Below are 14,088 nucleotides of genomic sequence, written 5' to 3' on the forward strand. Positions count from 1 at the left end.
CAAAAAAAAAAAAAAGAGATCATGCTTGAATTTGCACAAAAGGCACACTAAATTCAGAATATTATACATTCATTCATTCATAGACAGTATGCATGGTCCACCCGTTTCAAGAAATTTTTTTGATGTGGTCTCTCTCTCAATGTGGATTACATATCCTTTTAAGAATGATTTGCAGGAGCTATTAGAGAGAGGTTTTATTGGTAGGAGGGGAAGGTAAATAATTTGATTATATTTTAAATCGATTGATTTTACAAAATTAGGGATGATTAGGTTTAGGTTGTTATTACATTTAAATTTGCATCTTTGTCAAGCATGTGCAGAAGCAGGTCAGCTCCAACGGACAAAAGCACAAATTTCCACTTATTGCAAGATGTGATCCTTTGACATTGATCTAGGTGCAAGATTGCTCCAAGATGTATTTGTCTCTCCAGAATGGATGATAGTCAACTCTTTTTTTTTTTGGCTAAAAATGGGTATTTCATATAGCACGCGAATGAATATACCCAGTGGAATCAGCATAAACTAAGTCACAAAGTGTCCTAGGCAATTCACCCTCCCCTGCCCACAGGGTATCTCCTGAGTGGCATATGCCACCCAGTCCGTTGCCCCGTTGGCCTCGCGATACATATGTTTAGCTTGAAAGGCGACTCTATTACTCACCATATCTTAAATATCTCGAAGTAAGGAGTGTACCCTTCTTCTCCACTCGAGTCCTTTTGGACCCAACTGATCACGGTAGCTGAATCACCTTCAGTATGATCGAGGTAGCCCAAAGCCACGTGCAGCTCTACCCAATTAAGAGAACATTGGCTTGAATCTTGCATAGTCAACTTTCATCTCGGCCTAATTAAGAAAGTTTAGAGGCCTATGCTAATCTTCCGTTCTCGTCGGCTGGTACAGATGGTAACGCCCACCGTTGGCATTGTCGCACTCCAAGAGTGGAAAATAGGCACGTCTTTTAACCCTAGTACTACATGAGCTTTTTTGAGTCATCTTTTCTTTTTCCTTTTTTTCAGAAAATATTTGATTTATCTTTTCATCCTATTAAGGTCGCAAGCAGGTCAGGTCAGGGCCATATCCGGCTTGTTCCACATTGGACTCGACCCTAATTAACTTTAGGTTCAAGAGTTTGACTTGGATTAAACTTATCTGGTCGAATCTCCTTGTGGTTTAGGTCTATATTAGGTTTCAGGTTTTAAATCTCGATATAGATTTAGAACTAAATTTCTACAAGTTAAATTAGTTCCAGTCAAGTTTGATCAGGTTGAATTCAATTAGTAAGATCCAAACATGATTTGGACCTCTGTCCTAGTTTGGAACCCATGCCAGGCCCATAGATTTTAGTTTTACAAGGTCTAGGTTGGTTGGATCTGCACATCTAAATTTACCAAACAAACCTCATCCGAGAGATATCATCGATGTGACAATTAAATCTCTTCTATACAATTTTGTGCTCGTATTGTGATCTAAAATTTTCTTAACTTTTTTATTTAAATTTAAATAATCAGTGTAATTAATTAATATCAATAAATCGTGATGATCAATGTTCTTAGCACACGAATGTTATACTGTGCCAACATTGATGTAGTTGGCTTATTGATCCTTTTTTTTTCCGTCGCTTATTTTCTTATTCTTGCATATAAATCTTTATAATTTCATGAAAAAATTTTTTTCTTTTCTTTTCTTTTCTTTTTAAGAAAGTTTCTAGAGAACATTTTAGAGAGTTAAAAAAAATATATAATAATGTAATGTAAAACCAGCAATCTATTTTTTAAGACTTTTCTTTGCCGACGGAAACCCGAGAATGAGCGTCGCTACAAATGGGAACAGGAACTTGTCCGCAACACGACGGCTAAATCATTAAAATCCAGCATAGAAAAACTGCATATACTTATTAATATTACAGCAACAATATATTTGCCCTAAATGGTATTCCTCTAGAGACTATGGACGTACCTAATTATTAAAGCACTTACTTTAAGGGCAGCAACAGCAACAGAGAAGGCCCTATCTTATTCGCCTTCCATCAGCAGCCCCACAAGGTCAGGGGGGATGCACTTACAAAGCCTGGTCCGGGCCTCATGTGAATCCCCCCTCGTTCTCCAGCTTGCCTCTCTGGGGTCCCATTCCAATTCCCCTCACCCATATCCAACCCAACGCCCTCTCACACTTCCAACCCGACGATCGGATCGGCCTCCTCCTCTTTGCGTAAAGCTTCCCCTCAGTTTCCACCAGTACCCCTCCAGTTGACGCCATGAGCCCTATAAAAAGTAGTAAACCCATTCCTATACACCACGCTTCTCCAAGTCTACGAGTTACAGAGTAAGCTCGGATATTATCTTCTCCTCCTCCTCATCATATCATCACTTTCTTTCTATATATTCCAACACTATCTCTCCTCCATCTCAACAAATACCTTCATCCATGTACGGCAGCTCCGTTGAAGAACTGTCAAGCGAGTACAAAAAGCGGCCGGCGCCGGTGCCGGAGCAGTTGCGCCGCATGGGCAGCGTCGTGCTTGACCCGACACCGGATATGGGCTTCGAGACCGAGTCCCGAAAGCTGCCCTCCTCTAGATACAAGGGCGTGGTCCCCCAGCCCAACGGCCGCTGGGGCGCCCAGATCTACGAGAAGCACCAGCGCGTGTGGCTCGGCACGTTCGCCGAGGAGGCCGACGCCGCCCGCGCCTACGACGCCGCCGCCCAGCGCTTCCGCGGCCGCGAAGCCGTCACCAACTTCACTCCCCTCTCGGAGAACGACGACGACGGCGCGGCGGAGCTTGCCTTCCTCGCCTCCCACTCCAAGGCGGAGATTGTGGACATGATGCGCAAGCACACCTACTGCGACGAGCTCCGGCAGAGCAAGCGCGCCGGAAAGGCCAGCCGGGGCACCGTCGGTAAGAGAAACCCGCCGAGCTCATTAGGGTTAGCTCGCGATTTATTATTCAGCAAGCCTGTGACGCCGAGCGATGTCGGGAAGCTGAACCGGCTGGTCATACCGAAGCAGCATGCCGAAAAGCACTTCCCGCTGAAGTTCGGCAGCGCCACCACCGGGATGCTGCTCAATTTTGAGGATGTGAGCGGGAAGATATGGCGATTTCGGTATTCCTACTGGAACAGTAGCCAGAGCTACGTGCTAACCAAAGGGTGGAGCCGGTTTGTGAAGGAGAAGAGCTTGAAAGCTGGAGATGTGGTTGGTTTCTGGCGGTCGAGGGGGCCGGAGAGGCAGCTTTATATCGATTGGAAACCGCGAGGGGTCGCCGCGGATGCGACTGTCCCGCGGGCGGGGCATCTGCAGGTGGTGAGGCTATTTGGGGTGAACATTTTCAGAACTCCGGTTGGTTGTGGAGGTGGTAATGGTAGTGGAGGGGACGGCAAGAGCGGGGGAGAGAGGGAGTTGTTTCCACCGGAGCAGTTCGTTAAAAAGCAGCGCGTAGGAGCCCTGTGGTACTAGCTTTATCTCGTTTTCTCAATGCTTTTGTTTTTTCATGTAGGGAAAGTGTACATTGTGTAAAGGTTTCCAAAAGGTTGATGCTAAGTGGAAGCAACGGTACGTTCTAAAAGCAAATATTTTGCTCATTTTGTCCCTTCGGTGATTCAGTACGAGTTTGACAACGATTAACAGTCACCAAGAAACTTTTATATATGGTAATTCATGGCAACCGAGTTAAAAACGAGTTCTTGCTTCCAAATCTAAGATTCTTAATACAGTAAACATACTTGCCAATTAAAGAAACCTGCAAGCATATATAGAGATCTCAGTGGCTGAAATGGGACGGAAATCGAGAATACATAACCTAAAACTGACTGATATTTTGGTCAAATAATGACAGAGATCTTGATGGGCTTGAATGAATGGATTGATTCAAAACCAAAATAATTCAAAACGCATTCCGGTTCGATGGAACTTTTTTTTGTGTGCTTGCGTGCGTGCTCTCTCTCTCTCTCTCTCTCTCTCTCTCTCCCCCCCTCTCCCCCTCTCCCCCCCCCACGCGCGCGCATGCGCGTTTGGCACTATAAGAGTGGTCGTAGCTTGAGGTTTATGGGCTGTAGAGGCGTGCCTGCATGCCCTATGAGGATAGGTATATATACTGGCGATCAAATGTGTTAGTTGGCAGATTGCCCCAAGAGATAAAGAGTATGTTGGGGTTTTAATTAAAAAAAATTAATTTTTTTTATCTCCTAAACTTTAGTTATTTTAAATACTTTAAATTATATTTTTTTTGAGACGCCTTTTTCAGAAAAGTTGTGGCTCTTTGAAAGAGGACGTTGGTTTCCAAAAAAATATGGTGTTTACATATCTTTAGAACTATTTCGTCCCTTCGGTATTCCAGATAGAGTGTATAAATAGGCTCCTAGAATTATTCAAAAAACAATCCAATACTCCTCTATCTTCGGAGAGTTTCTTTCATAGAAAGAGAGTTCTTCCACTCTTCAACTTTCTGCTTTCCATCTTTTTTGGGCATCTGAACTATTGGAAAAGTATTTTGCCTAGAAACTGCTATATCTTTCTATTTCGGCGCTTAGAAGTGGCTTAGAGTGACGCCAAGAAAAGGAAAGTCCTGTGCGAGCGAGAGATCAAAGGAGAAAAATTAAAAAAAATTCTCCCTTTCATCCGACAGAGATGACAGATGGCCATCTCTTCAATAACATCCTCCTTGGAGGCCGCGGCGGAACTAATCCAGCGCAGTTGAAGGTGCATGCAAGAGGGATTGCATGGAGGAAGCAAGGTGGTGGAAAAATCATCGAAATAGACAAAGCAAATATTGCTTCTCTGACCTGGATGAAAGTTCCTAGGGCATATCAGCTTGGAGTGAAGATCAAGGATGGCTTGTTTTACAAGTTCATTGGTTTTTGTGAACAAGATATCACTAACTTGATAAATTTTATTCAAAATCTATTGGAATAATACTTTTTGAACTCTGGAAGGGTAGAACTCCTGAATTAGATTATCTTCAAGTGTGGAGGCATACTTGAACCTAAAAAAAAAATTAGCCCTAAAACCATAGATGCAATATTTGTAGGCTATTCCTTAGATAGTAGCACAAATAGAATTTTTGTAATTAATTCCAAAATAAGCGACATCTCTAATAATATTCTCATCGAGGCTAGAAATGCTACTTATATTAAAAAAAAAATTATTTTAGAAACCAAATAACAAATTATATTCAGTATGATTTATCATCTAACCCTAGTCTTATTGAATTAAAAGTTTTCTGTGATTCAAAAAAGAGGAAGAGGTCTAATCATGACGTTCTGAATCTAAAAGGAGCACAAGGATTAGAAAGAAAAAGAACCTTTGTGAAGATTTTTTTACTTTTCTAGTTGAAGATGAACCTTCCACATTTGCAGAGACGATGTCTTCACTAGATGCTCCTTTTTGGAAGGAATCTATCAACTTTGAATTCAACTCAATTATCCAAAACCAGACCTGAATCCTAAATGATCTTCCTCCAGGTAGTAAACCATTATGTTGTAAGTGGGTATTTTGTAGGAAGCTTAGCCCCGATGGATCAATAGAAAAGTATAAGGCTAGATTAGTGGCTAAGGGGTATAACTAGAAAAAGAGTTTAGATTATTTTGATACTTATTCTCCTATAACTAGAATTTCTATCCTTAGAACCCTTCTTGCCATTGCTTTCATCCATAAGTTGATCATTTATCAAATGGATGTAAAGACTGCATTTCTAAATAGAGATCTATATGAAGAGATATATATGGAATATCCTAAAAAATTTATTGTAAAGGAATAAGAGAACAACGTTTACAAATTTGTTAAGTCCTTGTATGGTCTCAAACAGGCACCTAAACAATGACATAAAAAATTTGATAGAACTATTCTTTCCTATGGTTTCTCCATCAATGATCATGACAAGTGTGTGTATTTCAAAATCATCAATGATGATTGTGTGATCCTTTATTTATACATCCACAATATTTTGATCTTTGGAACTTCTCTTAAAATCATATATGAAATCAAACAATTTCTTTCAAACCACTTTGATATGAAAGATATAAGTGAAGCTGATATCATTCTAGGGATGAAGCTGATTAGATCCTCTAAAGAGATTGCTCTCTCCCTTGCTCATTCCATCAAGAAAATAATTCAAAAATTTTGTTACTTTGATTAAAAAAAAACCCTATATCTACACCTTATGATCCAAGTATTCATCTCAAAAAGAATTTAGGTGAACCAGTTGATCAAATCAGATGCTCCAAATCATAAGTTCTCTTCTATATGTGGCAAACAAGACAAGACCTAATATTGCTTATGTTGTAGGGAGACCAAGTAGATATACTCAAAATCCAAATCAATCTCATTCATCAGCCATTGAAAGGGTATTCTGATATCTTAAGAAAACCCTTGATCTTTTCTCTCTTTTACACTAGATACCCTGAGGTGGTTGAGGGTTACAATGATGCAAATTGGATTACTGATTCTCTTGATCTTAAATCAACCACCGGATATCTCTTTTTTCTAGGGATCATCCAATCAAACTATTATATCTCGGAGCACTATGAAAACCGAGTTGATTGCTTTGGATACTATCTGTACTGAGGCAGAGTGGATTAAAAATCTTAGCTCAGCACTACTTTTAGTACCTAAGCTAGTTCCGACTATATCAATCCATTATGATAATAAGGCCATAATAGAACAGACCAATTAAAAAGAGTACTAACAAAAAGATAAACTGGCATATCTGAATTCGTCATAAATTTGTAAGATAGCTCAAAAGGAGTAATGTCATTTTCTTAGAATTTGTCAAGCTGAAAAAAACTTGACAGATCATTTAACCAAGGGTTTGTCTAGGAGTAGAGTCCTAGATTCATCGAGGGGGATGGGGCTTAAGCCCACTATTTGGTCACCGATAATGGATAACCATCCTCTGTGATTGGAGATTCCATGAAAGAGGTTCGATGTGGTAGAAACGAAACTGATTGAGTGATTGTGTCAAAGCATATTTTTTAGAGTATATCTTCTTCCATCCCTATAATAAGTGCTCTTATCAATGACCAAAATATATACTAAAAAGGTTGAGTTATACTCTTAATGAGTCTAAGATAGAAAATCTGTAGGGTATTAGGTCATGAATATCCTTGGAGGACTTATCTATGTGAGCATTGTCGTATAGACTACGACTAAAAGTTTGGGCTAACTCTAATAAAATTCTCATAAAAAATTAAGATACTAAGCGCAAGGCCTTTAAATAGCACTAAACGCATAAAGTTTCAATTGATCCGTACTGTATGTGTGATAAGTAGAAATATGAGTCAAGACCTAATTCAAAGTCTAATCCACTATGGTTCTTCCAGATAGATACTATTAATACTAAGTGAGGTTCAAGTCCACGAAACACCTCACCCATTGCACAATATAAGTTGCCCAGATTTTTTTTCTATATAATTTTTCTAAATTTAAATCTTTTTGTGGAGAATTGTTGGAGTTCTAACTTAAAAAAATATTTAATTTTAAGAAAATATATACACTAGCTTTACCTCCTATATTTTAGATGTTTAAACATTTTAAAACTCTTATCCATTTTAGAAGAGCTGCGACTCTTTTGAAAAAAAATGCTGGTTCTAGTTTCCGAAAAGATGCGATATTTCTGAAACATCGTATCTTTAGAAATGCGACATCATATCGGTCATCGGACAAAGTCTATAAATAGGCTTTGGATCTAGTATTTTGGATAACTCGTTCCACATTACTATTTCTTTGCTTTCTAAAATGAAACAGATAATTCTTCTCTGGTTTTTTTTTCTCTTCTTCCAAACCTCTTTAAAATTTTTCTTTTTATCTAGGCAACTAAAGGAGTCGATCGGGTCAAGTCTCTCGTCGATCGTGCTCGTTAGAGAAGGATCGAGCTGAGCCGGGTTGTTGTATCTTGAAAAGAGATTACTGCAAACCTGTATGTAGAGGGCGAATCACGTTCTTAAGGCAGTGTATATCATGCACCTCGATCCAAACAAGCTCTTTTCAATCTTCTGAATTTTTTTAGTTGATTAATTTTTATAATATTTTTATAAAATAAAAATATAGCAGTTTCTAGGTAAAATACTTTTTCAAGAGAATATACTAAAGAATATAAACATCACGAGAGCATGGATCTTCCACTATGCATGGTTTGCACCGCGGAGTGCAATGCAGCACCTGATGGTCGGTCATCATCACTATCAAACAAAATAGTCTTACATATCATACACGGTGCGTTATTATTGATAGTCATCCCCCTTCTGATAGGGTGCTATACAGCATTGTGCAGTTCAGATCGTGCATCTCAGGGGATTCAGGATCCTGGGTCACATCATACTTGTTGAAGAGGGAGATTATATGATCGCGAGACATCGGGCATATCAATGATCCGCAACTGAGTAATTAATGCTGTATTCCATGCAAGAATGTGTTGGAAGCACGTATTTAAATGAACTTAGAGTTGGGCAACTTTCCGGCAAATTTTCTGTGCAAAATAGTGAGCTATAGCCATGTTGCAGGCTTGAAGCACACATTAGGGCATCAAACATAATTTAACATGAGTTCAGTCACCTGGTGAGCCAGCGACGAGGAATCCATCTTTGATGGTAATACGTCGAATGGCAGTGATACTCAACAAATAATATTTATCTATTCTCAATTGGTAGGAACGGTTATTAAATTAAAGCACAAGGGAAATTGAGAGCCAGGGACGAAATGGAAGAAGGCCAGGCTTTGAGGTTGCAACGTAGTGTTCATTTTTCCCTCTACGCTTTATTTTAATAACAAACTAACAAGGAATTAATATAGGTAGTTGGGCTAGGTCCGTGAGCCATACCTTGAAGGTACGTAGTATGCATGGCCAAAGCTGCTTACTAGCTGGCCGGTCAGAAGTCTTCAGGACTATATGTTTTTCAAATCTATTGAGACCATGTTAATTTTCAATCTAGAGTGCAATGGGCGTTTGAAAATGAGGACACTATAGATAGGCTTGAAGGCTCTCCAACAAGTAATCTTGCAAGAGATTTTTAATATATATTTCAACGTAGATCTCGAGAATCCCTAGTTATATATAGAAACATAACGTATATCTATCTTTGAACGTGGTTGCTTGTCGCGTAGGAATATTTTGGGAAAGCATTTTCATGTAGAATTTTAAGGTAACGAACTGCATGTTTAGTTTGCTTCCTCGTCCATTTTGGTTGAGACGTCATGCAACATCATTGGCCTATGGGCATTGGTTACGTCTCATAGCTCACATTTTAAACAACACTTGCGCTTCAAAGCAATGTTAGTCTTCCAGATATTATAATTCAATAACCAAGATCACAATGACAAACTGGAAGGCGGTACTCAGTTAATATTTAATTACAAGTTGGCCGAGGCAGACTGTGATCACTTCTAAAATAGGCTAAAGTAATTGGCCGTAGCAAGTGGTGAAATACAGAGCCGACATGATGCGGCCCTTCCTCCGAAGTCCAATGATGAGTGAAAGCTTCTTTACCTTTTCCATTCTCCTCTCTTTTTTTTGTCAATCAATTCTAAGCTAATGTTGTCAGCCAGACAGCAGCCACCCTAAATGTTCGTTAAATTCTGATTGTTTAGGATTAAATCAAAGTCATTTCTTTGTTCTTATATCAGTATAGAATCCGTCTATTAAAAATTTAAAGAACTAGCCACATTTTTTTTAAAAAAAAGAAATTTAGATATTGATTACATCAAATGGTTAAAAAATCCAAATTAAATTACTGAGAACATGAAAGAGGAAGCCAGTAGCAATGCTTTGGCCCCTTTTTTTTTTATTGCCTTTTCTGACATATTCATCCCATCTACAAATTCCATGGAAAAGTTGAAACAAGTTAGCATAAATTGGTGCAGCTGATAAATGAATGGTTTTTTTTGGTAAAAAAAGAAAATAATTTTGCATGGCAGTAACTAAAACATAAACTAACTTCAAATCATATGATAAAATTGTCATTATAACCTGACTTTAGGAAAAACATTCAAATTCCGGCACATTATTGGTGGATTTTATTTCTTTTGAAAACTGAGATAGGAATTTGGTTCTTTTTTTCGTTATTTTTAATTCTTGTACTTCTCGTACCTATTCTCTCTTCCCTTTCAGACCTTGCACAAGTTAAGTCTGCATCTTATTAATGGACGATCGTACTAGGAGGTCGGTGAATTCATTGCTACTCTATCCGACCAAAGTTGCATGTATGCACTTATAAAAAAAAAAAATCTCCCTCACTTTTGTTTCTTGTGCTTCTTCTCCTCTCCCCTCTCCCCCTAACGTCTACTGCACATAAGTTAAGCCTGCAGGACATTTGTGGTCCTCGGGCATTACTACGATCTTGCTCAATCTCACATATTTTTATCATCTATGTCGTTCATTTTCCCTGCCTTTTTGTCCGTACAAACAGCGAGTCATAGCTCGGGGGCAACGAAGGAATGACCGTAGCTCGGGGGCAACGAAGGAATGACCGACGTGATGAGTTGGTCTATTACCATGGCCCGTAAAATATGGTCAACGAGAAAATAATGGGATGCCTTTTATTTAATTGAAGTTTTCAAAAAAAAGAGATAAAAAAGTTGTATTCTCATAAAAATACGATTCTCACATTTTATGAAAAAATCTTTTTCATTAGAAACATGAAAAAGTCACTTTTTCATGAATCGGAAATTAAATCATTTCATTTTTATTTTTTTCCCAAAAGATCCTTCAGCATTAAAAAAGCATGAAAAATCTAATTTTTATTAAGGATATAATAGAAATTACAAATAATTTTTTTAGGAAAGTGAATGATCAACCAAACATAAATACTATGAAAATCTGTTATTTTTTTTATGGTCAACCAAACATGCCAAAAGTACTTTTTCAGATATTCTCTTTCTAAGAATCAGCTTCTCAAGAATCAAATTCATACGAGGAAAAATGCTTCCCGCGAACTAAACAAGCCCTATTACGTGTATATACGTACGTATATACACACACAATATATATATAATATATATATATATATATATATATATATATATATATATATATATATATATATAGGCACGTCTGAACCCAGCAGCGCATCAAAGGAATCCAACGTCAGCATTTTTGGATCGGACACTACGGCCCACCATAAAGGTCTTTGGGAAAAGCGACATTTTTGGTACACTCGGCCAGAAAATCGACTCGTAAAGCATTAGATTCGCTGGACGTGACATGATCTGTGACTCGTAAAGTAGACAGATCCAAAATAGATAACGCCGTATGTTGCACAGGACGCTCCATAAAAGGAAGTCTAAGAATTTTAAGAGAGTGAGAACTGGAGGTAATAAAAGGAGGAACTATTTGTTACAGGTGGTACTATCGAAGCCATTATTACTGACGCTGCAGTACTTGCAGTACTGATGGTAATAGTTGTTTTTCTGTGCATTTGTGTTTTGATCGCGTCATTCGTTCACGATTCCAGCCAAAAATACAAAAACAGCAAGAAAGAAAGCGAAAAAGACGAACAAGAAGCAGCAGATCAGGTCTTAATGATTACTTTCAAGTGTCTGAGTTTACCATCGTGTAAAACCTTTCTCGGTCTGAAAAAACTACCGTATATTTGCGTGTAAGGTGCTTCAACGACATGCACCATGGCACCAAAAGATTATATTCTATAATGTAAATGCTGATGAACCGCACCTACCGAATTGGCATGGAGCATGCTGACAATCCAGCCTTATAGCATCTCTCTTAATCAAAACCATAATTATTGCATCTAGCTAGCACTTCATGAAAACATGATTGGCCTCTTGTAAAATGCCACAAGAGAGATCAACTAAAATCACCATGCGAAAATTCAAAGTGAACAAAAGGATACAACTAGAAGATATATTTTAAATAATCGAGAGAGCATGATTCTTAGAGATCTCTATTTTTATTTGGGGGGGAAGGGGGGAGGGGATGTCTTTAACAGCGGTTTAATTTGCATAGTTGTATATGTTAATAATGCCGTGACAATTCACCAAAACCAATGAAATAACCATCTGACTCCATTCTAATTAAGTGGGATAACTAGGAGATTAGGGTCGCCACTTGCTGGTTCACATTACAAGAGAATATCAGCATGACCTTGTAAAATAAGATTCATAGCAGTGGGAACGTTGGAAGTCATTATGTAACATTTTGGAATCTAGATGAGCGCAACTTTGACACTGATATGGCTGCAATTAAATAAAAACTTAATTGTATGAATCTTTTTGATTGTTAGGACAGGCAGAAAGAATAACGAAACAAAAAGAGAAAAAAAAGAATAAAAGAAGAACAAGTGCACACAATATTTATATAATTCGGTCTATTGACCTATATCCACATATAGAGACAATATAAAAGCTTCGCTATATAAAATAATTAAAAATTACAGAGTACAAGATTATTTTACAAACTCTAACTCTCAACGCACTAAATTTCTAGAACACTCAAATACCCTTTTGCCTTGAGTTTATAAGGAATATATGTAATAGAGTAAATCGATTTAGACTCAAACTGGTATGCATATAATAATCAAGTTAGGCCAATATATAACTGGTGTCCTAAGTAGATGTGGACTTGAACTGACATCCAAATCAACCTTCTAGAATCGATATGAATTTTATCTTCTACAACATATAAATTTAAAACATACTCAACAATGCCGGATAGAGGACATGGGAAAATCTACTTCAGCAAGAATCAAACCGGCAGCTAAAGCTACTGATGGACCATACAAAAGTTGACCACTTCAAAAGAGATAATTGTGTAACCCCTTCTCTTATGAATAAATTAAAGTTGTGTCTGGAGAAGCGGCAACACGTAATATGGATAGGATAACGGAACATCTAAAAATCCCCTAATGTTGAAAGTCCAGTTATCCCAAAGAAGAAAGTCTCACGCATCACTTCCAACGGGAATCAACAAATATAATTAGTTTGAGTGCAAAGTTGGCTGACTAATGATGGATACCTAATGGATATTTTCTCTGTCCCTTCATACTTATCTGAGGTCTCCGTGTCCATTAATTTCCACCAAGGCTAGCAAGTAGGACACAAAAATACACCAACATATCCATTCACGGATTCCAATTAATTCATCCGTGCATCAAAATTCGTGGGTTTGGAATCCCATACACGGGCTGTTTGCATGTATTCTTTCAAGCAATTCAAGATTCTCCCGCAAGAATGGGTCAGCTTCTCCTTGCCCGAACACGGACGTGTCGACGTTACGTTGCCGGGCGGCAAAATGCTCGGTACCATTCATGGTGTCGTCCACTTGCGAAGAACGCTGGCCGCCGGTGAATAATTTCTTTCGGATGGGTATCCACTTGGGCTGCCAACTTGCTCCCTTGGCTGCACCCGGTTTCTGTCAACTTGTTAAAAAAAAACCATGAGCTGCCCTGGTTTTGAGCCCCCCAAAAGCGACATTTTCTGTATCATATTGATCCCACTAGAACTGTTGCCTGGATTTGAATTGTAGGAAAGGTGTGGCTTACCCGAACTAGGTTGTCATGCCAAAAGCTAATTAATTGGTCTCATATTTGCCTTGACCTGATCGAAGTTGATGGCTAGCGAGGCCTTATGAGCTCATGGATGCTCATTAGTTCTGTAATTTTTGTTCCTATCCACAAGAACTTAAATAATGAAATAAGCTGAAAAGGGAGATGCCCTCCAGCATTTCGCCGGTTGAATTAGCATTTGATCGGATTCAATGGATCCATAGATGTGGTGTATGGAAATCCACGTCAACACGTTAGATGTATGGCTGCAAGTAGATTACATTGACCCGCTTCCAATCTAAGATTGGTCGGCCTAGAACTAATACAGTCCAATTAGTATTATAGTTATTTAAATTTGGCTACATTTTGAATATGAGCAGGACGAGGATCGCAAGATATTTGATTTGAACCCAAATCAACCCTCACAATGCTTCTTGAAATGAGAAAGGAATTTGCATTTAATATTAACTTTTATTTTCGTGTTGTGAATCATTATTATTTGTGCTTGTTAATCAAATATTGTGAGTGTTCATTATATTGTCTGCATGTTGTTAGATTGTCATTTTCTTGCATATTATGTTTATCATATGACTACACAAGCAAT

General features: G+C 38.4%; 1 protein-coding gene across 1 annotated transcript; it reads left to right on the top strand.

The window, feature by feature from the left end:
* Positions 1-2,130: 2,130 nt before the first annotated feature.
* LOC103701915 (AP2/ERF and B3 domain-containing transcription repressor RAV2-like) lies at positions 2,131-3,595 on the top strand. The gene is made up of 2 exons (XM_088709066.1): positions 2,131-2,322; positions 2,436-3,595. Exons 1-2 carry the CDS (start codon positions 2,255-2,257, stop codon positions 3,451-3,453), a joined length of 1,086 nt encoding a protein of 361 aa, XP_088565192.1. The 5' UTR covers positions 2,131-2,254; the 3' UTR covers positions 3,454-3,595.
* Positions 3,596-14,088: the final 10,493 nt, after the last annotated feature.

Source organism: Phoenix dactylifera, chromosome 12 (genome assembly GCF_051530095.1).
Source record: "Phoenix dactylifera cultivar Ajwa chromosome 12, Ajwa_hap1_PhDact_Kaust_v1.1, whole genome shotgun sequence".
NCBI lineage: Eukaryota > Viridiplantae > Streptophyta > Magnoliopsida > Arecales > Arecaceae > Phoenix > Phoenix dactylifera.

Coding starts and splice junctions, on each gene's coding strand:
- LOC103701915 (XM_088709066.1), top strand. CDS start 2,255: ATGAGCCCTATAAAAAGTAGTAAACCCATTCCTATACACCACGCTTCT. Junction 2,323..2,435: donor CCAAGTCTACGAGTTACAGA/GTAAGCTCGGAT, acceptor CATGTACGGCAG/CTCCGTTGAAGAACTGTCAA.